Consider the following 25,364-nt stretch of genomic DNA (forward strand, 5'->3'; position numbering starts at 1 on the left):
TGCCACCACACCTAATTTTTTTTTTTTTTTTTTTTTTTTTTTGAGACAGAGTCTTACTCTGTCGCCCAGGCTGGAGTGCAGTGGCGTGGTCTCGGCTCACAGCAGCCTCTGCCTCCTGGGTTCAAGCAATTCTCCTGCCTCAGCCTCCCAAGTAGCTGGGACTACAGGCACGCGCTGCCACAGCCAGCTAATTTTTGTATTTTTAGTAGAGACAGGGTTTCACCATGTTGGCCAGGATGGACACCTAACTAATTTTTGTTTGTTTGTTTCTGTAGAGATGGGGTTTTGCCATGTTGCCCAGGCTGGTCGTGAACTCCTGAGCTCAAGCGATCTGCCTATCTTGGCCTCCCAAAATGTTGGGATTATAGGCATGAGGCACAATTCCTGGCCAGTCTTTCAAAAAAATATATATATATAGACCAGCCTAACCAACATAGACAATCCCTGTCTCTACTAAAAATATAAAAATTAGCTGTGCGTGGTGGCGCATGCCTGTAATCTCAGCTACTTGGGAGGCTGAGGTAAGAGAATCACTTGAACCCAGGAGGCGGAGGTTGCAGTGAGCTGATATCGCGCCATTGTACTCCAGCATGGGCAACAAGAGTGAAACTCCATCTCAAAAAAACAAACACACAAACAAACAAACAATATATATATAGAGAGAGACAGAGACAGACAGACAGGTCTCACTCTGTTGCCCAGACTGGTCTCAAACTCCTGAGTGCAAGCAGTCTTCTCACATCAACCTCCCAAAGTGTTGGCATTATAGGCGTGAGCCACCACACCTGGCCTATAAATTAGTTTTTTAGTATTCTTTTTGAAAGAGTTCATGTCTGCCAGGTGTGGTGACTCATGCCTGTAATCCCAGCAATTTGGGAGTTGGAGGTGGGAGGATCTCTTGAGCTCAGGAGTTCGAGACCAGCCTGGACAATGTAGGAATAAACATTTAAAAATGGGGCCAGGCGTGGTGGCTCATGCCTGTAATCCCAGCACTTTGGAGGCCCAGGTGGGCGGATCACCTGAGGTCAGGAGTTCAAGACCAGCCTGCCCAACATGGCGAAACCCCATCTTTACTAAAAATACAAAAAATTAGCTGGGTGTGGTGGTGAGCACCCGTAATCCCAGCTAGTCAGGAGGCTGAGGCAGGAGAATTGCTTGAACCTGGGAAGCGGAGGTTGCAGTGAGCCGAGATTGTGCCACTGCACTCCAGCCTGGGCAACAAGAGCAAAACTCAGTCTCAAAAAGAAAAAAAAAATTTTAAAAATGGGCCTGGCATGGTGGCTTATGCCTGTAATCCCAGCACTTTGGGAGGCCGAGGCGGGTGGATCACCTGAGGTCGGCAGTTTGAGACCAGCCTGGCTAACATGGCGAAACCCAATCTCTACTAAAAATTTAAAAATTAGCTGGGCGTAGTGGCGGGCACCTATAATCCCAGCTACTCAGGAGGCTGAGGCAGGAGAATCACTTGAACCTGGGAGGCGGAAGTTGCAGTGAGCTGAGATCGTCCCACCGCACTCCACTCTGGGTGACAGAGCGAGAAAAAATAAATAAATAAATAAAAATTAGCCAAACATGGGTGTGGTGTGGTGTGGTGGTGCACACCTGTAGTCCCTGCTACTTGGTAGGCTGAGGTGGGGTGATCACTTTAGTCCAATTTAGATCAATTTAGTCGACGGAGCAACATACCATCTCAGAAAAAAAAGTCATTGATTGCTAGTGTTGCTAGTGTAAATGAACACACACCCAGGGCTTTCATGGCTTTATTGCCCCTGTTGCTCTTCCCTACGTACTTGTAGATAATTGGAGATTAACTGTGGGGTCCTGTGTTATCCAGGCATACTTAGGTCTGGATATGTTTGGTTAGCTACTCAATTTCCTTGCCTTTTCTTTTTTTTTTTTTCTTTTACTTTTTTTGGTTTACTTCTCGCTACTTAACACAGTACTTGTAATAGTGGTTTTCTTTTTTTTTCTTTTTTTCTGGTTTTTAAGAGACAGGGTCGTGCTCTGTTGCCCAGGCTGGAGTGCGGTGGTGCGAGCTCAGCTGAATGCAGCTGTAACTTCCCAGGCTCAAGCGATTCTCTGACCTCAGCTTCCCAAGTAGCTGGGACCACAGGCATGTGCCAGCAGGCCCAGCTAATTTTTTAATTTTTTTATGGAGACGGAGTTTCATCATGTTGCCCAGGCTGGTTTCTAACTCCTAGGCTCAAGTGATCCACCCACCTCAGCCTCCCAAAGTGTTGGGTTTACAGGCATGAGCTACCCCCACACCAGCCATCTAACAGTGGTTTTCAACCCCAGCTTCATATTAGAATCACCTGGAGAGCATTAAAAAATACTGATGCCCACTTTGGGAGGCTGAGGCAGGCGGATCATGAGTTCAAGAGATCGAGACCATCCTGGCTAACTTGGTGAAACCCCGTCTCTACTAAAAATACAAAAATTAGCTGGGCACGGTGGTGCACGCCTGTAGTCCCAGCTATTTGGGAGGCTGAGGCAGGAGAATCGCTTGAACCCGGGAGACGGAAGTTGCAGTGAGCCGAGATCGTGTCACTGCACTCCAGCCTGGCGACATAGCGAGATTCTGTCTCAAAAACAAAAAAAAAATAGTGATGCCTAGGCCTATACTTAGTGAGGGTCTATTGATTAGATTATTTGTCTAACTCGAAGATGCCACTAGTCTCCTAATTTATAGTCTCTTTTTTTGTTTGTTTGTTTGTTTTGAGACAGAATCTCGCTCTATCACCCAGGCTGGAGTATAGTGGCACAATCTTGGCTCACTGCAGCCTCCTGGGTTCAAGCAATTCTTGTGCCTCAGCCTCCCTAGTAGCTAGGACTACAGGCGCATACCACCACACTCGCTAATTTTTTGTATTTTAAGTAGAGACAGGGTTTCACTATGTTGGCCAACCTGGTCTTCAACTCCTGGCCTTAAGTGATCTGTCTGCCTGAGCCTCCCTAATGCTGGGATTACAGACATGAACCATGGCATCTGGCCTATAGTCTGTCTTTAAGGTCTTCATTTAGCCTGGTAGGCAGTTATATTTTTTGGGAAAACTGGGTTTTAGTTCCAGCTGTGCCACTCACTCACTGTATATATAACCTAGGACAAGTTACTGACCCTCTCTAGGCCTTAGTTTCCTCTTTGGTTGTATTAAGCAGAGAAGACTCATTGGATTAGATCAGGTATTAGAAACTTTTTCAATCAAGAGATAGATAATAAATATTTTAGGCTTTATGGGCCATACATTATCTGTCTTGGTGTCTAAAACTCCTTTCAGCGCTGGTATTTTGTGTTTCTTTTAGGCCCTAGCCAGGGTAACAAGAGTGAAACTCTCACAAAGAGCCAAGGAAAATCTTGTTTAACCGCTACCAATTAAATATAAATAATGTCAAGCACTTACATAGTGCTTATCTGCCTGGCATCATTCTAAACATTTTGCATGCACTAACACTAATCTTCAAATAACCCAATAAGGAGTGTAGGTGCTCATATTATCCCCATTTTACAGATGAGGACACTTGAAGCAACGAAAAATTAGGTATTTAAATAATCTGCTAAGTGAAGGCCACCGCTGGATGGTAGAGGCAAAATTTGAACCTAGATGGTCTACTCCATTATCCTATATTATCTCCTCATAACTTAGATATGCACCTCCAAATACTGAAGTACCTCAGCTATCATATGCTATTTGAGGTATCCTGAGATAAAATATCACTGAAATCATCAAAGATGGGCCAATCTTGAGGCTTTAAAGATGGCCAAAGAATGGAAACTTTATTATGAACCTTATTTTCTCTCTTAAGCCCTTTGTTTGTGTGTCAGCATTATGGTCACATGGTGTTGTCTGTGTGTATATTTGTAGCTTTCTCTCTTGCCTACTCTTCAGAACCTTGAATGGCTGGGCATGGTGGCTCACGCCTGTAATCCCAGCACTTGGGGAGGCCGAGGTAGGCGGATCATGAGGTCAGGAGATCGAGATCATCCTAACACGGTGAGACCCCATCTCTACTAAAAATACAAAAAAATTAGCCAGGCTTGGTGGCAGGCTCTTCTAGTCCCAGCTAGTTGGGAAGCTGAGGCAGGAGAATGGCGTGAACCCAGGAGGTGGAGCTTGCAGTGAGCCAAGATGGAGTCACTGCACTCCAGCCTGGGCGACAGAGCGAGACTCCGTCTCAAAAAAAAAAAAAAAAAAAAAAAAAGGAATCTTGAAGGAGTTCAGTGTGTGGTAACTGTCTTTTCCTCAGTTTCTGGAATTTAATTTCACCTCAGGAGGAATTCATTACTTAAAGCAAACAAACACACCAGAGTCAAATGGGGATAAAAATTCTACTAAGTAGCAGCAGAAATAGCTTGGGTTATAGGCAGAGCAGCCTGGCATTAGTCCTGTCTCTGCTTCCAGCCAGTTATATGGCCAGGGGAGCCTGAGTATTCTCGAATATAAAATGTTGGGTGTTTGGACTGGATGGATGTTCTGAATTTCCTTACAACCATGCTTCTCCAGTGTTTGTTTGCAGGTGGACTCCAAGCAGCCATTGCAGAAGCTCTGTGTTGCAGTTTCTCATGTTTTAACTTAAAAATGTGAGCCAGTTTTGCATTCTCTGCACTGTTTGTTTAGATGTAAAAATGTTTCATTTTTTTTTTTTTTACTACCTAGTAAGATTGATACTTCAGAAGAATGTATCATATGTATGTTATGCATGTCTCAGTTTGAAAACTATGGCCTTGGCCAGGCGCAGTGGCTCATGCCTGTAATCCCATCACTTTGGGAGGCTGAGGCAGGTGGATCACCTGAGGTCAGGAGTTTGAGACCAGCCTGACCAACATGGAGAAACCCCGTCTCTACTAAAAATACAAAACTAGCCGGGCATGGTGGTGGACGCCTATAATCCCAGCCACTCGGGAGGCTGAGGCAGGAGAATCCACTTGAACCCAGGAGGTGGAGGTTGCGGCGAGCCGAGATTGCACCACTGCACTCCAGCCTGGGCAACAAGAGCGAAACTCCATCTCAAAAAAAAAAAAAAAAAGCAGAAAACTGTGGCCTTATATGAGGTCCCTTTTCCCTTAAAGAGAAGATCTGTAGGAAGAATAAAAGTCGTAATCTGCACTATAAATTCCAAACCATGAGTCTCATTACACTGACTCAACAGATCAGGCACAGATTCTTCTGCTTTTTTATTTTATTTTATTTTATTTTATTTTAATTTATTTTATTTTATTTTTTGAAACAGTGTCTTGCTTTGTCACCCAGGCTGGAGTGCAGTGGTGCAATCATGGCTCACAGCAGCCCTGACCTCCTGGCTCAAGCAATCCTCCCACCTCAGTCTCCTGAGTAGCAGAACTATAGGCACGTGCTGCCACGCCTGGCTGATTAAAACTGGTTTTTTTTTTTGTTTGTTTGTTTGTTTTTTTTTTTGAGGCGGAGTGTAGCTCTGTCGCCCAGGCTGGAGTGCAGTGGCCGGATCTCAGCTCACTGCAAGCTCCGCCTCCCGGGTTCACGCCATTCTCCTGCCTCAGCCTCCCAAGTAGCTGGGACTACAGGCGCCCGCCACCTCGCCCGGCTAGTTTTTTGTATTTTTTTAGTAGAGACGGGGTTTCACCGTGTGAACCAGGATGGTCTCGATCTCCTGACCTCGTGATCCGCCCGTCTCGGCCTCCCAAAGTGCTGGGATTACAGGCTTGAGCCACCGCGCCCGGCCCGGTTTTCTGTTTTTGTTTTTGTTATTTTTTGTAGAGATGGGGTCTTTATGCTGCCCAGGCTGGTTTCAAACTCCTCAGCTCAAGCGATCCTCCTATCTTGGCCTCCCAAGGTGTTGGGATTACAGGTGTGAGCCACTGTGCCTGGCCTTCTGCTTTCTGAGCATCTTAATGTGTCCAGTTTATTCAGCATATCTACGGTTGAATTTCTGCCAGAGTTAAAAAAGAGTAATTGCCTTGATGTTCCTGCAACAAACTTATTAGTCCTAACCCACTGAAGTTATGTTAAAAAAAATTTTCTTTTAATTAAAAAAGTAAAGTTAGTCAAGAAATCAGCCTTTCCCCTACTCTTCAAAATCTCTTCAGTTGAATTTGTTTAAAGGAAAATCAACTTCTCAGTGAGTGTCAACATCTTAATTTTTCCTTTCATCTACATATGCTAAAACCATCTTTTCTCCTGAAGCTTGAACTATTAAAACTAGAAGAAATTAGCTGGGCATGGTAACAGGTGCCTATAATCCCAGCTACTTGGGAGGCTCAGGCAGGAGAATCTCTTGAATCTGGAAGGGGGAGGTTGCAGTGAGCCAAAATCATGCCACTGCACTCCAGCCTGGGAGACAAAGACTTCGTCTGATAAAAAAAAAAAAAAAAAAAAAGAAGAAGAACTAGAAGAGATGTTAGATGTGAGAAACTTGAGGTTCCAGAAGAAAAACTTGACCAACTTCCTTCCTTCCTTCCTTCCTTCCCTCCCTTCCTTCCTTCCTTCTCTCCCTCCCTCTTTCCCTCTTCCCTTTTCTTTCTTTTTTCTTCCCTTTCTTCCCTTTCTTTCCTCCCTTTCTTTTCCTTTTTCTTTCTTCTTCCTTTTCTTCCTTCCCTCCCTCCCTTCCTTTCTTTTTCTTTTCTTTCCATTCTTTATCACTCTCTTTCTTTTCTTTCCTTTCCTTCTTTCCTTCCTTCCTTTCTTGTCTTGTTGTGCTGCCCAGGCTGGAGTGTAGTCGTGCAATTATGGCCCACTGCAGCTTGACCTCTTGGGCTCAAATGACCCTCCCATCTTAGCCTCCTGAGTAGTTGGGACTACAGGTGCGTGCCACCATGCCTGACTGATTTTCTTGTTTTGTTTTGTTTTTTTGTAGAGACAGAGTCTCACAATGTTGCCCAGCTGGTCTTGAACACTAGGCTCAAGTGATCCGCCTGCCTCAGCCACCCACGGTGCTGGGATTGCAGGCATGAGCCACCATGCCTGACGAGAATCCTTACTGTTAACCACTTTTCTATATGCTATGTGCCTCTCGATGATGGAATGTCCACTAGACAGTTGAATATACAGGTCTGGCACCACAAAAAGAGAACTGGATTGTGGATATGGATTTTGAGAGTTATCAACACAACAGTGGTTGTAGAAGCCATGGGTGTCACTCAGAGAAAGTTCATAATACAAAAAGGCAGATGGATGCCATAAAGACTGCCATTTCTCAGTATTGTTTCTGACAGATACTGCTAATAGATCAGTGGCTGGCCTCAGTGAAATAGATGGAGGAAGGTCTAGTGGGATAGGAAGAAAAACCTGGAAAGAATGGTGCCCTTGAAGCCCCAAAGGGGAGTGATTTATGAAGGAGAGAGAGCTCAGTAATATCAGATTGTTGCTTTTTCCATTACTTGTTTTGAGAGCTTTGTAGAAAAGTGTTATATTTGGCAGTTAGGGTTCATTAATGATCTCAGTGAGATATCCATAGGGCAGTGGAGGGCAGCAAGCAGTGGATGATTATACTGAGCCATAATCCAAGGTTGCGGTTTTCAAGGCAGGTGTAATCCATTGAGGCAAGAAAGTGATTGAAGGACTTTAGGATCTAATTTGAAATGGGAAGGACATAAGTGAAAAGGTGGAAGATAACTTACAGGGAAGGAACCATCCAGGGGTGGGGGCAGCTTTTCCTTTTGCTTGTAGACAGCTATGTGGGGACATCACAGCCAGCACTCAGAGCTCTGGGATTTGCCCACTGCCACGGACATTGCTGCTGATTAGCACACTCAGGACCACCCTACAGCAAGGGAGCCCAAAGGGATGGAGGGTTAAAAGGATGGGATCTTTGGCTGTACACTTAAAAAACTCGGGGGAGTATCTGCAAGGTGAAATTTCTTTAGATCAGGGTTTCTCAATTTCAGGACTGTTGACATTTTGGGGCTGGATAAATGTTTTTTTTTTGGTTTTTTTGTTTTTTTTTTGAGACGGAGTCTCGCTCTGTCGCTCAGGCTGGAGTGCAGTGGTGCGATCTTGGCTCACTGCAAGCTCCGCCTTCTGAGTTCATGCCATTCTCCTGCCTCAGCCTCCCGAGTAGCTGGGACTACAGGTGCCTGCCACTACGCCTGGCTAATTTTTTGTATTTTTAGTTGAGACAGGGTTTCACCGTGTTAGCCAGGATGGTCTCAATCTCCTGACCTTGTGATCCGCCCACCTCGGCTTCCCAAAGGGCTGGGATTACAAGCGTGAGCCACCGTGCCCGGCCTGGGGCCGGATACTTCTTTGTGTTTGGGGCTGATGGCTAGACCCGAGTGCATCATTGGATGTGTAGCAGCATCCTTGGCCTCTACCCTCTAAATGCTAGTAGCACCCCCTAGCCCTGTAGTTGTGACAATCAAAAATGTTTCCGACTGGGTGCAGTGACTCATACCTGTAATCCCAGCACTCTGGGAGACCAAGGCTGGTGGATCACCTGAGGTCAGGAGTTTGAGACCAGCCTGGCCAACATAGCAAAACCCCGTCTCTACTAAAAACACAATCATTAGCCAGGCACGGTGGCAGACACCTGTAATCTCAGCTACTCGGGAGGCTGAGGCAGGAGAATTGCTGGAACCTGGGAGGTGGCAGTTGCCGTGAGCTGAGATCACACCACTGCACCTTAGCCTGGGCAACAGAGCAAGACTCTGTCTCAAAAAAAAAAAAAAAAAAGAAAAAATTTCTGGACATTGCCAGATGTCTCCCAGTGAATAAAATCACTTGAGTTGAGAACCATGGCTCTGGATTCTGCTGGTTTTCTTCTTCTAGGTCTCTGTTGTGGATTTCTTTTTTTGTTTTTTGATTTTTCCATATCTTTTGTTGTTGTTTATGGGTTTATTTTTTTTCATATCTTTTTTTTTTTCTCTGTTGTAGATTTCTTTTGCCTTCATTAGTTCCTCTAGGCGCTTCAGCTCTGTTGATCTGGAGAGTTAAGGTTATTTCAGCCTTGCACCATTTTTCCAAATTTTTTTTTTCAGTCTGGAAATAAACCATCAATAGAGGTGAAACAAAGTGGTATATTTTTCTATAATGCCCAATTTAATGCCTAGAACATTAAATGTTTAGTGATTATGCACTTTTATATCATGTATCTTCTTTTATTTTAGCTATTTGTGTCTAACTTGGACTCTCTGAGGACTAGGACTCTTTTTTTTTTTTTTTTTTTTGAGACAGAGTCTCGCTCTGTCACCCAGGCTGGAGTGCAGTGGCCGGATCTCAGCTCACTGCAAGCTCCGCCTCCCGGGTTCATGCCATTCTCCTGCCTCAGCCTCCCGAGTAGCTGGGACTGCAGGCGCCCACCACCTCGCCCGGCTAGTTTTTTGTATTTTTTCGTAGAGACAGGGTTTCACTGTGTTAGCCAGGATGGTCTCGATCTCCTGACTTCGTGATCCACCCGTCTCGGCCTCCCAAAGTGCAGGGATTACAGGCTTGAGCCACCATGCCCGGCCCCAAATAATTTCTTTGTACTCAGATCACAAGTGTCCTTTGGAAGGGAGAAGGGGAAATGGAGCAGAGTGACTTGCTGTCTTTGAAAGATGACACAGATCCTTCTGGCTCTTACCAGCATTCAGGCTGATTGTAGGTAGAGTGATGCTGAAACTGTAATTGAAGCTGAAAAATAGGGGAAATGTAAGGCATTCAGCTACAAATCTCACATGTGAATGTTTTCTAGGCTGGTAATAAAATCATAAGCCTGATTGTGGCATTTAGAGCATGGATGTAACTTAAACCTCTGGACCAAATGTGATATTTATAAAATTGATTGATTTCTAAGTTTGTTTAGATATTTATGCTTGGTACAACTGTGAAAAATGTTGTGTTTTTGCTTCTTAACTGTTCAGTATGATTTTTTTTGATAAATAAAGGATACCCATAAAAATACCTAATTCATAACTATATAGCTCAATACATTATCAAAAAGTTAAAATACCTGTGTAACCACAACTCAACTGAATTTCAGTTCAAGAAAAAGAGCATTACAAGAAATAGAACATTACCAGCTCTCAATAATTTTGAAAATTTTATTTCATTGATGCTATTCACTAGTTTCTTATTATGCCTAAAAGCTATCATCCAAGACTTTTTAAAATTGTGATATAACATTGACCATTAACCATTTCGGTGGCCATTTTAGCCGTTTCAGTGTTTCAGTGGCATTAAGTACAATCACATTGTTCTGCAGCCGTTACCACCTTCCATCTCCAATAGGTTTTTGTCTTCTTAAAATGAAACTCTGTACTAGTTAAACAATAAATCCCTATTCTCCCCTCTCCCTAGCTCCTGGCTCCTGCGCCCGGCCAGTTTCCTACCTTTCTTAAGGCTGAATAATACTCATTGTATGCATAGACTGCATTTTGTTTGTCCATTTATTTGTGGATGGATACTTGGATTACTTCACCTTTTGGCTATTGTGGATAATGCTGCTGTGAACATGGATGTGTAAATATCTGTTCAACCCCCTGCTTTCAATTCTTTTGGGTATATACCTGAAGTGGAATGCTAGGTTGTATGTTAATTCTGTTTTATTTTTTGAGGAACTGCCATACTGTTTTTCTTCCCGTTTTTATTGTTGTTTTTAAGTTCTAGAGATGGGGTCTCGTTATGATGCCTAGGTTGATTTTGAACTCCTGGGTCTGCCTCAGCCTTCCAAAATGTTGGGATTACAGGCATGAGCCACCTTGCCCTTCCCGAAACTGCCATATTGTTTTCCATAATAGCTGCACCATTTTACATTCCCCTCAGCAATGCACAAGGGTTCCAGTTTCTCTACATCCTTGCCAACATTTGCTATTTTCTGTTTCTTTTTTTCTTTTTCTAATAGCCATTATAATGAGTGCGAAGTACATTCATATCTTTTTTTTTTTTGAGACAGACTCTCGCTCTGTTACCCAGGCTGGAGTGCAGTGGCACCATCTCCGCTCACTGCAACCTCTGCCCTCTGGGTTCAAGCGATTCTCCTGCCTCAGCCTCCTGAGTAGCTGGGATTACAGGTGCACGCCACCACTCCTGGCTAATTTTTGTATTTTTAGTAAAGACGGAGTTTCACCATGTTGGTCAGGCTGGTCTCGAACTCCTGATCTCATGATCTGCCTGCCTCGGCCTCCCAAAGTGCTGGAATTACAGACGTGAGCCACCGCAACTGGCTGTCTTTTTCTAAATAAACTTTTTGTAATGGAAATTTCCCAACATATAAAGAAAGTAGGGCAAATAATGAAATGAACTACCCATATATCCATCACCTAGAGTCGATAATTATGAACACTTGGCCAATCGTGTTTCACTTACAGTCTTGTCTCTCCTTTCCCTATTGTTGCAATGCAGGTCACAGTCATATACTTTCATTCATTGTACTTTAATATACTATTATACAGGTTGAGTATCCATTATGCAAAATGCTTGGGACCAGAAGTGTTTTGGTTTCCTAGTTTTTTCTGATTTTGGAATATTTGCATTATATTTACCAATTAAGCATCCCAAATCTGAAAATCTAAAATCCAAAATACTCCAGTGAGCATTTCCTCTGAGTGGTGTGTTTGGTGTTCAGAAGTTTTCAGTTTTGCATTTAGTTAATGACTATAAAACATACCCATAAAACCATATTAAATGTAAATCAGATGTCTAGTCTTTATCACCCACATCTTTATGTCCCATTTCTTTTAATCTGAATGTGTAAGAGGCAAAGAGTTAACAGATCACCCAAAGATGACAATTTATATTAGTAAGCAAGATTTAGTACTTTTGTGAGTTATAGTTTTTGTTAACTCTGTGAGTAAGAGCTCTGCTTTCTTTAAACCATTAATACTCTTTTCTTCTTCCTGATATTTGGTGGCATTTGTATTATCTATCATAAGCAGTACAATAGGCCACTTCCTTTAGTAAATAAGGTGAGCTAGCTCTGGGTTACCTTCTGTTTGAATTATATTTGTGTGTCCATTTGTTTAAACTCACCATTTTAAGGGCCTCTAGAAGATACACCTAAAGGCAGATTACAGGAAGAAATTTTATCTAGCCTTCTAGGGTTTGTGATAGAAGGTGCTGGTAGAGATATTTACATTTTGACCTTGTTGGAGGTGTGGGTAATTATACATTTGCAGCTATGGATTTGACACTGATTAACATTAATTAACATTAATCTCAGTGTAAAAATTTAGAATCCTTTTTACTGTAACATACTTAACAGGGGTTAGAAATCCTCTATTAGCAAAATCAAGTTGTTGCTATGTGAGCTCTTTAAAATATGATCATTTGGAATTCTAAGCTACAGCAGAGTCAACCAAGGGCTGTGGGAAAAGAGGGAGACAGGGAGGAATAAACAGTTATTATTAACTCTTTCCTCCCTTTAGTTTTCTTTTCTTTTTTTTTTTTTTTGTTTTGAGACAAAGTCTGGCTCTGTTGCCCAGACTGGAGTGCAGTGGTATGATCTCAGCTCACTGCAACCTCTGCCTTCCAGGCACAAGGATCCTCCCACCTCAGCTTCCCCAGTAGTGGAACTACAGGTGCGTGCCACCACACCCGGCTAATTTTTGCATTTTTTGGAGAGACGCAGTTTCGCCATGTTGCCCAGGCTGGTCTTGAACTCATGAACTTAAGTGATCTGCCTGCCTCAGCCTCCCAAAGTGCTGGGATTACAGGTGTGAGCCTCTACACCTGGCCTCTTTCATTGTTTTTTTGTTTTTGTTTTTGTTTGAGATAGAGTCGAGTCTCTCTCTGTTGCCCAGGCTAGAATGGCGTAATCTTGGCTCACTGCAGACTCTGCCTCCTGGGTTCAAGCGATTCTCCTGCCTCAGCCTCCTGAGTATAGCTGGGATTATAGGCACACGCCACCACACCCAGCTAATTTTTTGTGTGTTTTTAGTGGAGATGGGGTTTCACCATGTTGGTCAGGCTGGTCTCAAACTCCTGACATCGTGATCTGCTTGCCTTGGCCTTTCAGAGTGCTGGGATTACAGGCATGAGCCACCGCATCCGGCCTCCCCTTTACTTTTCTTAATTTGCACTGAAGACAGCAGTGTATAATAACCATATGACCTTGTATAACATTAGAAGGAAGTCTTGTTCAAGATACACAGAAAAGAATACTCTATGATTTATGATTCCATTAATTTTCAGGTATGAGAATGTGAGTCTGCTGTCAGGCACAAATTAAATGAGTTTAAAAGGCAGAATTGATACTCCTTATGGCTCTTGTTTATGTTTTTTTTATTTATATGCTGTTTTACTATTTACTGATTTTATTTCATTGAAGATAGCTTATATCCTTGCTTGGTAAATGACCTCAGTCGCTAAGAGCATAGAGGCTTCTGAGTATTAAACAGTAACACTAAAATTATTTCCCTTTCTCTTTTAGTTATAGTGATAGTAGTAGTGATAATGATAGCAATTAGGTAGTAGTGACCCTCACGTGGCCCTTACAGTGTGCCAGGCAAAAACTAAGTGCTTTTTAGTAGTAACTCATTTAATCCCCACAACAACCCTATGAGATAGATATTATTATTTTCATTTTATTGATGAGGGATTAAGGCCCAGAGAGGTTAGTAACTGACTTCTCCAACTACAAATAACTAGTGAGTGGCAGAGCTAGGACATGAGCTGAGGCAGCCTGGCGCCAGGGTCTTTCCTCCTAACCATTACACTGTACCGTACTTATTTGACACCCATGTAAGTAAAGGGAAACGTGAGATAAAAATGCTTTTAACATCTTTGTGGGTTCTACAGAACTTATTATTTGTTCATTTAGTGCTCCCTGTAGAATCAGTGATTACAGAGAACATTTAATCTCAAAGTATTCACCCCTATTTTCAAACTAGTATTTTCAGATCTGTTCTTGGAGACCTTGCATTTAGAAAAAGTACACTTGAACTTTTTAGTCGAATTGGCAGATCAAGAGCCCACAGACAGGATATTGCCTTTGAGTATTTAGATTGTCCTTGCTGACCCCTGAAGCAGTAATTTTGATAGATCACAATGTTTCCACTAGAGTACAGCAGTATTAGGGGTTCCGACTTCAAAGTGTGTATATGTATGTTTTCTATGTATTTTTGTAGACTTCTTCTCCACAAAGGGAACCAATCTTATACAAATTCTGAAGACCTTTTCGAGCCATTTAAATCCAAGAAATACCTAAGCATTTTGAAGTAGAACTATGAGCAATGAATGTAAAATGTTACCTTTCTAGAGTCTTGTGATAAGCAAAATAAATAAAACACCCTGCCCAATTTGCAGGGCTTTAACGTTCTGGCCATGCAGAATTAGTTTTTACTAATTCTGGGCATGTATTTACATATTCTTCTTACCTTTAAATCTGAGCTAATAGCTACTATTTGATAAGAAAACCAATGCTCTGTTTTCTTCTTTCTTTGTTTTGGGTTTCTTGGATCTGACTGTGCCCTCTGTTAGAATACGTCTGGTGCTTTGGGTCAGTGAAGTGTTTGGCAGGAGGGAGAAACAGATTAAAATTTCTGTTCATAAGTATGCATTTTGTATGGATGTGGTTGACTTTCTCATGTAAATTTTCCTTCCCCTAGGTTTATGAAGGCCTAGACATCATCACCAACAAGGTTTCTGCCCAAGAGCAGAGAATCTGCCGGCACCACATGATCAGCTTTGTGGATCCTCTTGTGACCAATTACACTGTGGTGGACTTCAGAAATAGAGCAACTGCTCTGATATCCTTAGGAAAGGCAGCAGCTGGGTTTGGTGGGTGAAAGCAGCCCAAGCCAAGAGAGAAGTTTTCCTTCTAGTGGCAATTTCTTCTCAGAAGGGGCACCCAAGGCCTAACTACTGATAGATGCCATCCCCATCAGACTATGGACTGAAAGATACAGTGTCTTTGTCACTCATATTCTTGTCCTTAGACTGTAGCATCATCATCCTCTGGGAACTTGTTAGAAATGCTGATTCTTGGGCCCCACTCCAGACCTACTGAATCAGAATCTGCATTATAACAGGAGTCCCCAGTAATTCATATGCACATTAAAATTTGAGAAGCACTGTTTTAGTGATAAGAACACTGATTTAAGAATCAGAAAATTTGTGTTACAGTCCAGAACTGCCTTTTTTACCATGTGAATTTTACTGGGTAAAGCATTTCCTTAACCCCACTGAGCTTCGGTTTTCTATCTTTTAAATGGAGATACGAAGTTAATCTATAAATATAATGGAGTTTTAGTTAGAATTTCAAAGGGATTGTTAGATGGGAGAGGACTCGAAAATATAGTTCTGGGTAAAACCAAGAAATTTTTGCAAAAAGAATAATGTAAGGGGGATTGCCCTTATGTCTTAACATGCAGACTGCCTTTAGTATCTGGATTGCTATATATTAAAAGATTGAAAAGTCATAATAATTATAATAGTATGGAATTTATTTAGTACTAGATATATTTGTGGCACAGAATAGAAAACCCAGATATAGATTCAAATGGAAGTGTGTAAATTTTTTTTTTTTTTCTCCTAGAGACAGTCTCACTCTGTTGCCTAGGTTAGAGTGCAGTGGCACTGTCATGGCTCGTTGCTGCCTTGACCTCCTGGGCTCAGGTGATCCTCCCACCTCAGCCTCCCAAGTATCTGGGACTACAGGTGCTTACCACCACACCCAGCTAATTATTTTTATTTTATTACCATTGTTTTTTTGAGACGGAGTCTTGCCCTGTCACCTAGGCTAGAGTGCAATGGCGCAATCTCGGATCACTGCAATCTCCGCTTCCCAGGTTTAAGTGATTCCCCTGCCTCAGCCTACCGAGTAGCTGGGACTACAGGCATGCGCCACCATACCCGGCTAAGTTTTTGTATCTTTAGTAGAGACAGGGTTTCACCAGGCTAGTCTCGAACTCCTGACCTCGTGATCCACCTGCCTCGGCCTCCCAAAGTGCTGGGATTACAGGCGTGAGCCACCGCACCAGGCTATTTTATTTTTTGTAGAGATGGATTTTGCTATGTTGCCTGGCTGGTCTTGAACCCCTGGGCTCAAGTGGTCCTTCCGCCTCGGCCTCCTGAAGTGCTGGATTACAAGTGTGAGCCACCACGCCTGGCCCCAATCAGCCTTCTTGATTCGACAGGTGAAGGTACTAACTACTGAGGCCCAAAGGGTAGAAGGGTGATTGTTCAATATCACAGTCATTTCATGGCTTGCACAAATAAGTTAAACCTTTTCCCGTGAAGTATGTCCTATCCCATCTTCTTTCCTCTTTCCACTCTCTCCTCTTCTGGAATCTTAACATTTTTCCCTTCCCCTTTTCATTTCTTTGCTCACTTTCCCTTTGTTAATCATACTACAGGTTGAACATCTGAAAATCTAAAATCCAAAAGACTCCAAAATCCGAAATTTTTGGAGTGCTGAGATGATGCTCAAAGGAGATGCTCATTGGAGCATTTCAATTTTCAGATTTTCAGATTTGGGATGCTCAACCAGTAAGTATAATGCAAATAATTCAAAATCTGAAACATTTCCTTGATCCTAAGTATTTCGGATAAGGGATATTTAACTTGTATACAATTTCCACTTTGCTCCCTATACTTAATTTAAAGGGGCAAATAGAGAATTTGTTTTCTCTTTTTAAAACAAACGATGTTTTCTCTTTATGATTCTTGATTGATAACATCTTTCTTCCCACTCCACCTTAACTGCTTAAGGGTTAGTGAGATTCTAGTAGAATTGAGGTGGTCTGTTTCTATGCTGGCAAGTTGGCCAACAAGGAGAAGAAGTGTGTAAATGATTATTTCCTGGATATTGAAAGTCTTTTTAAAAAAATTATTTTCAGCCAGGCACAATGGCTCACACCTGTAACCTCAGCACTTTGGGAGGCTGCAGTGGGTAGATTGCTTGAACTCAGGAGTTGAAGATCAGCCTGGGCAAGCAACATGGTGAAACCTTAACCTCTACAAAAAATACAAAAATTAGCGAGGTGTGGGGGTGCATGCTTACAGTCCCAGCTACTTGGCAGTGGGAGCTGAGGTGGGAGGATAACTCGAGCCCTGGGAGGTCGAGGCTGCAGTGAACTGTTTTCGCGCCACTTCACTCCAGTCTTGGTGACGGAGTGAGACCCTGTCTCAAAAAAACAAAAATTATTCTCAGGAGCGAAGGCCTTCTTAAAGCAGATAATTATCTGTTCAATGGAGATTCTAAAGAGAAAAATGTAAAGTAGCAGAGATATAAAAACAATAGTGGCTAAAGTAAATTGAGTGCTTATTATTTTTTAGACATTGTGGTAGGGGATTTCTGTGCATTGTCACATTTAATTCTTATGGAGATTTTTACAGGTGAGAAAACTGAAGCTCAGACAGGCTGAGTAACTTGCCCAAGAACTGAACCTGGAAATTGAAGTCTATTTATCTTCAGAACCTGTGCGTCTCACTTAATTTGGTGAAGCCTCAAGTGGCAAAAATGTGATAGTCTCTCCTGATGGTAGAGACTGACTGAGTCTAAGAATCTTAGGGAAACCAGCTTGTGTTTTGCCTTAGAAGGCAAAGTCACGCAATGGATGCCACCTTGATGGCCTCCTGAGCAGCTGACACTTGGTTCTTTGAGAGTCCTCGGGCTTGTGCTTGTTGAACTGATTTGGAATACTAATAAAACTTTGACTTTTAGCAGCAAGACCTAGAAAGTTCTAGAACTGGAAGGAATTACCACTATGCATTTGTCTCTGGTTTCTGCAAGTCCCTCCAGAACTGATTGGACATGATTCTGGAAATTTGTTGGAAACATTGAGGGCTGGTATGAATGCATTTTGGTTCCCACCCTTTCTCCTCTGCTCTGCAGATAAATGAATGTGGTTTCTTGCTAATAGTGTCCTTCCCAAGTGAGTCAGGATTCTCTTGATATTAATATCGTGGTATCTTTCTTAATGTTCACATTGAAGATATATTTGCTCGAGACAAAATTCCTATTGTCGTGGGAGGAACCAATTATTACATTGAATCTCTGCTCTGGAAAGTTCTTGTCAATACCAAGGTAAGTTTAGTTCACTTGTAACTCACTGAGGAAGTGGGTTGCTCTTTCTTGCTGGCTAATTTTAGTGGGAGAAAGGTTGACTCTTGCCTATTTCTTATACTCAGCAACTATAATTTTCCTACTTAATATTCTCAAGCAAATGCCACCTCCATATGTGAAGTGAGTTCCTCCAGGCTGGTCTATGGGAAGGGGCTGTGTGTGGGAAAAATGTTGCTGTGTGGATTAATTAGCATCTCCATATAAATTAACAGTGCATTAGGCCGGGCGTGGTGGCTTACTCCTGTAATCCCAGCACTTTGGGAGGCCAAGGTGGGCAGCTCACCTGAGGTCAGGAGTTTGAGAGCAGCCTGGCCAACATGGTGAAACCCCGTCTCTACTAAAAATACAAAAATTAGCCAGGCGTGGTGGCACACACCTGTAATCCCAGCTACTAGGGAGGCTGAGGTGGGAGGATCACTTGAACCAGGAGGTGGAGGTTGCAGTGAGCTGAGATCGCGCCACTGTACTCCAGCCTGGGCAACAGGGCGAGACCCTGTCTCAAAAAAATAATAATAATAATAAATAGATGTGATTCAAGAAAAAATATGTATAATTCTTTATAAAAATTATATTTTAAAAAACCCAGTACATTAGCCTGATTCAGTATTTCCTGGCTGGCAGCACAGTATGTATATCAGGGAGATGTCCAACACTGACCTTGTTTACATATGTGCTACTGTGTAGGGTAAGACTGTGTAAACTGTAATTTGCTGGCAATCCTGGTCTCCTTGTTCACCCTTGCTGAGAAGACTAGACTCCTGGATATGTTAAAATACATATATTAGCCCTGGTACCTGTTTGAACTTCTGACAAGGAAGCAAATAGCCAAGTGTTTCCCTATGTTGTAAGTCTTCTTTTTTGTTTGCTGTGGCCTCACAGCACTTACCACAGCATATTGGAATTTTCTGTTTATGATCTGTCTCTCACTGTATGGCAAGATCTTCTGATTATTCTGTATTCCTGACACTTAGCAAAGTGCCTGGCACGTACACCGTCTCAGTGTTGGTTGAATTAAATTTGCTTCTAAACCATCATTTATTAGCCCCAGCAGATGGGCACTGAGAAAGTGATTGACCGAAAAGTGGAGCTTGAAAAGGAGGATGGTCTTGTACTTCACAAACGCCTAAGCCAGGTGGACCCAGAAATGGCCGCCAAGCTGCATCCACATGACAAACGCAAAGTGGCCAGGTAAGAAAGCCTGGCCTGCTGACCCCAAATTCCTTTACAACTAGGGAACAGTCAGTTCTTCGGTTTGCCCAGGTGATGAGAGAGATTTGGTAATAGCAGTTAGTGGAGATGGATGTGTTGTTCTAACTCAGCAGGTTGGGAGGCCCTGAGTTATTGCTTCAGTTCAGCTCCCTCAATAAATAATTGCACCCTACTTTGTTACATTTTAAATGCATAGTACAATATCGTTTTCCCCTAGGGCCTATATAATGTTGCTTCATTTTCTATTTGATCTTTGCTTGTATAACAGTTTTCATATACATTTTTTCTGGCATGCAGTTTGTTTACATTGTGATTTGGATTTCATAATTGATTATGCAATGCCGTGTTCTGCCCCAGCAGCTTTCCCAGTGGGAGGTGGATTTTATAAACTGTCTCACAGATCAGCTCACCTTTGCACATGGAAACTATCTGGTAGGGAAGAAAAGTAGTGAATGAACTCACAAGGTCATGTTTTTTTAGGTTGTTTTGAAATTGCAGCCTCATGTTAGGTTTATTTTTCTGCAGAATTAGGAGTGATACCACTTCTGGCATAGTAGAACATCTAATGAAGGACCTACTCTATTGATGGTTGTGCAGATTAAATATTAAAGTAACATCTCATATTCATAGGGGTTGTGAAGTACTCCACTGAAATGAATTTGATATTTTTCGTCCTGATTTTACCCCCCTCAATGAAACTTCATGTTAGAATATTGGATTTAAAACATTCATTATTATTATTACTTTTTTTTTTTTTTTTAAGAGATAGAGTCTAACTTTGTTGCCCAGGCTGGAGTACAGTAGCACGATCATGGTTCACTGCAGCCTTGACCTCCTGGGCTTAGGTGTCCTCCTGCCTTGGCCTCCTGAGTAGCTGGGACTACAGGTGTGCACTGCCATACCTGGCTAGTTTTTAAAATTTTTAATTTTTAGTAGAGATGTTTTGCTTTGTTGCCCAGGCTGGTCCCAAACTCCTAGGCTCAAGCGATCCTCCTGCCTCAGCCTACCAAAGTACTGGGATTATAGTCATGAGTCACAGTACTCAGCCAAGAAAAGGATTTCTTCAGGTAGGGTTGTCCTTTGCATGGCGAGCGGGTGGGGCACAAATTGTATTATCTAAGTTTTCTCACCCCCTTAAAGGCAATATAACCCCATTAAGAATGCATGTTTTAGATTAACGAAGTTTATACTTTTCAGTATCCAAACATTTTAAACACTTTAATAGAAAACATTCAGGTTTTTTTTAAACTTAGGAACATTATGATAAACATTCATTTTTATATTGTTTTATTACATGATTCTAGAGCTTGGTGTTTATTATTCTCTCCTTTTACTAGTCAATTCTTTCTTATCACCTCTCCTCATTTTGCTGCTTCTAAATGAGTAATGAGTTTGAGAATTTTTTCTTAGTAAGAGTCAATAGGTTCTAAGCAAGAGCTCTAGAGTCTCATTTAGAGAATGAGAACTTTTTTTTTTTTAATCTTTCTTTTGGCTTGAGGCTGTATTTTAACTCCAGATAAGTGAGATATTATCTATTCCTACATTTTTTTCTCATAGATCTTCTTTGAGAAACCAGTGATACTGAAAGACAAGGGGTCTACACTCTTGCGTTAGGGTTTCAGGAAGTAGAATTGGGTCAGGAAGAGAAAGATCACTTTCAGGCTGATAAGTTGCAATCACCCAGAGTGGTAGAGTATAGATTGGGGAGTTAAATTACCTAGTGCTGCATAACATAATAGATACAGACAGAAGTGGATGGTGGCTTAAGAATAAGTATGTGAGTTCTTTTCTCAGTGATCTTTGTGCCAGTAGAGCACTGGATTAGCCAGGAGCATTCTTCATTAATTTGACATATTTAAAAAAGAAAGCTGATGAGCTGGACGTACAACATGCTTTTGTACTGTGGGAAAGGCACGCCAGCGAGACCAGACTTGTTGGCTTGTTACAAAGTGTCCCAAACAAGCTCTTTTACTGTTTATCTGAAAGGGAGTGAGTACCTTTCTGTTTGTATAGAAGAAATCTCTTGTTTCTGAACCTATTTAACTGATTTCAGAATAATTTATATATCTTTAGAAAAATAGAATTATTTTTTACTTTACCTAAAGTTTTCTTTAGTACCCTTTTCTGAGTAGCTGTAGGACTGGAGTAACCCTAGACCTTCATGTCTTTTGGAACTTAATGCAGTGAAAATGAGATTAAGCCTTTCTGCGTCCCCCCTTTTTGAAGAGACAGGGTCTGTTGCTGCTTAGGTTGATCTTGAACTCCTGAGCTCAAGCAGTCCTCCCAGTTTGGCCTCCTGAGTAGCTGGGACTACAGACACGCACACTGTCATGCCTGGCTTTCAAGAATGAGGCTTTCTATAATAAACAGCCTTTCTTCTTGTTTTACCTGAGAATGAATATTTTCTATTGGTTTTTATGGGTGTGCCCCCTCCCTCCCCTTTTAAATTACTTAGGAGCTTGCAAGTTTTTGAAGAAACGGGAATCTCTCATAGTGAATTTCTCCATCGTCAACATACAGAAGAAGGTGGTGGTCCCCTTGGAGGTCCTCTGAAGTTCTCTAACCCTTGCATCCTTTGGCTTCATGCTGACCAGGCAGGTAACAGCCCTTTGATGCCCTAGAGTCCATCTGTGATGGAACTTAGAGTAATAAGTTACTGTATAGAAAATGCTTAGAACCATGGGTGGCTCGTAATAAACCCTAAACAAGTATTAGCTATTAATTTTATTATCATTATCATTATTTGTTGACTTAGGCACAGTGCTATTCCCCCTAGATATCTGTTTGGAAAGGGAGAAAGGATAGCCCTGGCACTAGGAGAAGATATCATGGGTAGAGTGGGATGGGATGGACAGAATGGGAAAGAGACTGCCATCCAGGGAAGGTCCAAAGGAGAAAAGAAGGAAGTCTCTTGTGGAAGGTTGGCTGGAGGCTAGAATGTTCTAGAAGCAGTATGCCTTATAATTAGCTTGCTAGCCTGATGGTATTTTGTTGCTAAAGTATAATTATGCCCTGTGATAGTAGTAACTTATTCATCCAGCAAACGTTCAGTAAGCATTCAGTGAAGTGCTGGGTATTCTGTGTGGTACTTCGTTTTCAGAGTTGAAGAGGCAATGCCTTTTCTTAAGGAATTCCCAGTCTAGTGAGACAACAGACAAGGAGATAGATACTGTCTGTCTGTCTATTATTTATTTGACAAATGCTGGGCTAGATATATTTTCAGGGTGCTGTAGGGTCACAGAGAAGGGATGACAATAAACATTATCTGGGGGGAGTCAGAGACCAGTTTGCAAAGGTAGCCTATGATAGACCTGAAAAGACGACATCATTATGTGGAGAAACGGTAGAGTGTAGCACTGAAGAGCACAGGCTCTTGAGGCAGACTGTCTAATAGCAAATTCCTGATCTACTAGCTTCTAGTTATGTGAATTGTAAGACAAATTAGTTTACCTTTCTGTGTCCCAGTTCTCCTGTAAAATAGAGATAATAGTAATAGTATATATCTCATAGCTTCATTAAGGATTAGATGAATTAATACATGTAAAGTGCTCAGAATGTGTCTGACACGTGATGGGTCCTCAATAAATGCAAACTTTCTAGGAAGGTTATTGTTGCCGTAGGCCAATAAATCACAATGGTAGAGACGTAGAAGAATATAATTAAAATGGTGACAATCTATTGTTAAATTAACTGCCATAAATTGATTTTAAAAGGGAATTTTTCAATAATGAAATTTTGTAAATAAAATCTTCTACTCGACAATTCAGCATAACATAATGGTGTCTGATTCACAGTAAAGCCCTTTGTCACATCTGAACAATTACGACCTCTCACTCTTTGCTCCTTTGCTTGGCTCAGTAGTTTAGAATGTATCTAGGATGTCTTTGGATGAAAGTTCCATATTCTTATCCGAGGTGTTATCTATGGGTTCTTAAACAAAGTAACACTGAGTTACAGTATAATGACACATTAAATTAAAAATAAGAAAGGTAAACCAGGGGATCCTCAGCCACCTCTAAAACACATTGGGATATACATTCCATGTGAGAATGAAATATTTGTCCTTCACAATTGCTGTAGTTGTATGCTTTCTCTATATGATGAGGAGGCATGTGCTTCATTCTGGCAGTTTTTATTTGGAGCTGCAAAGTCTTAAATGTGAGTAAATAAAGTATAAATTATTACAATAATCTTTGGAATCTGAATTCTTTCTTCCATTTGGATAAATTCTCTTTTTTTTGTGACCACCTGTTCACTCATGATGTAAGTATATAGTAGGTACGTACAACTTGCTTGCTGATTGATGGGCTGATTTGATTCAAGTTCTAGATAAGCGCTTGGATAAGAGGGTGGATGACATGCTTGCTGCTGGGCTCTTGGAGGAACTAAGAGATTTTCACAGACGCTATAATCAGAAGAATGTTTCAGAAAATAGGTGAGCATTTGGCTGTTATTCTGACCTACTGTCCAGCTTTTGCCTACAGTCAAAAGACCATAACGCTAATACTAGCTTTGGGTCTACCTGTTTATCAGCCTTCATTACAGATGCAGTTTTTCAATCTTTCAGACAGTCCCAGGAGTTAACTTTTCAAGAAAGTAACCTGGTGGGTAGGGGAGGGGAAAATTTCAGAGAATCAGTAACTGCTCAGGATCTCAATTTCCTTATCTGACAGATGAAATGGTTCAACTAGGTCCATCTCCAAAGCGCCTGCTAGCTTTTAGGAGCAATGGCTTATCTGCTGATGCCCTCCTATTCCCAGCCAGGACTATCAACATGGTATCTTCCAATCAATTGGCTTCAAGGAATTTCACGAGTACCTGATCACTGAGGGAAAATGCACACTGGAGACTAGTGACCAGCTTCTAAAGAAAGGTGTGAATTCTTCCATCTGACCTAGTCTTGGACATCTTTGGGTGGCAGGGTACTCTGCTGGTATGGTCTGAGAAAGAGCCAAGGCTCAAAGCGTCCCAAGTAGCCTTCAGCTCAGAATTGAGATTTTTGTCCACCAAGTCTGACATTGTACTGCCATGACTGACTTTCTCCTGCTGGGCTGGGAGGGCCTGCCTCTCTGCAGGGTAAGGAGTGCTTACCTAGATGTTGTTAAATCTGCTGTATCTTTCAGGTATCGAGGCTCTGAAACAAGTAACTAAGAGATATGCCCGGAAGCAAAACCGATGGGTTAAAAACCGTTTTTTGAGCAGTAAGTCTCATGTTTTTCCTTATACTATGGGTCTGTTTTCAATAGAATATAGATGTCCTCAGCTCACCCAGAAAATGAATTTTAGATTCTGGGCCTGTTCTGAGATTCTGGATCTGACCTAGGGGAAGTTCTATAACATAAATGATTATCCAGGGATATTTTCTTGTGATGTCTCAGAAAAAAAAAAATTGTTTGCATTGAGGAGTCTACCTTCTGCCTTGAACAGATGGATACTGGCTGCAAACAGCTAAGAACAACAGCAGCATCTTCTTAGGAGAGTTGGTGTTCAGGGCTGATTTTTAGCTTCAGTTTTGTACCTGAAGAGCAGTCAGTCAGATTTCTGTAGGGAAGATTTCCTAATTACAATGTTTTTTGGGGGCCAGATGAGTAGTATAAAAAGATACCTTCACCATTTCTCCCAGCATCTCCACATGGTGCTTCAGATTGCTTCAAATGAAACTTTAATTGAATAGTATTTTTAAGGGAAAAGAAAGGAAATTTTTATTCATTTGGCCCTGTACTGTGTCTTTGGCACTAAATTTGGTGCCATACATATATTATTGAGTCTTCAAGGTAGGTATTATTCTTTTCTTTTTACAGATAAGAAAATGAAGGCCTAGTGAAGTTAAATAACTTGCCAAAAATCACCCAGCTAGTCGGCAGTAGATAACTGAATGCAGGCCTGACACAGAGTCCACACTCCTTTATACTGCTACTCTTACTTCCTTTAGCTGTAACTTTAGCAAGACAGCATTAGTATTGGACTGTGGGTAAAAACTATGTGGTTATGAGCGAAAGGAGATTAATTTAAGCATAAGTGAAACTTCAGTTTTATCTTGTGGACACGTTTTAAATATGCTTCTGAATCATCCTGTGTTTACCTTTTGCTGGTAGACTTCTGCTCTCAATTACAGATAGGGCCAGCTGAAGCGTCTGCCCCACTCGGTGCCTCTGAAAATACATACCTTGATCCCTGCTTTTTACCACTAAACTGCTAAC

The 25,364-nt window shown here is 41.7% G+C and overlaps 1 protein-coding gene across 3 annotated transcripts in view; it reads left to right on the forward strand.

The window, feature by feature from the left end:
• Positions 1 to 25,364, forward strand: part of TRIT1 (tRNA isopentenyltransferase 1) — a 48,029-nt gene that overhangs the window by 17,123 nt on the left and 5,542 nt on the right. For all 3 annotated transcript variants that reach the window (XR_005240234.2, XM_007979292.3, XM_037997504.2), the window contains exons 2-8: positions 14,495 to 14,635; positions 17,818 to 17,916; positions 18,998 to 19,143; positions 21,620 to 21,762; positions 23,488 to 23,599; positions 23,925 to 24,037; positions 24,288 to 24,365. Coding sequence is in view for 2 of the 3 variants with exons in the window: in XM_007979292.3 (XP_007977483.1) it covers positions 14,495 to 14,635; positions 17,818 to 17,916; positions 18,998 to 19,143; positions 21,620 to 21,762; positions 23,488 to 23,599; positions 23,925 to 24,037; positions 24,288 to 24,365 (832 nt within the window). In the remaining variant the exon portion in view is untranslated. The remainder of the gene's footprint in view (positions 1 to 14,494; positions 14,636 to 17,817; positions 17,917 to 18,997; positions 19,144 to 21,619; positions 21,763 to 23,487; positions 23,600 to 23,924; positions 24,038 to 24,287; positions 24,366 to 25,364) is intronic.

Source organism: Chlorocebus sabaeus, chromosome 20 (genome assembly GCF_047675955.1).
Source record: "Chlorocebus sabaeus isolate Y175 chromosome 20, mChlSab1.0.hap1, whole genome shotgun sequence".
Lineage (NCBI taxonomy): Eukaryota > Metazoa > Chordata > Mammalia > Primates > Cercopithecidae > Chlorocebus > Chlorocebus sabaeus.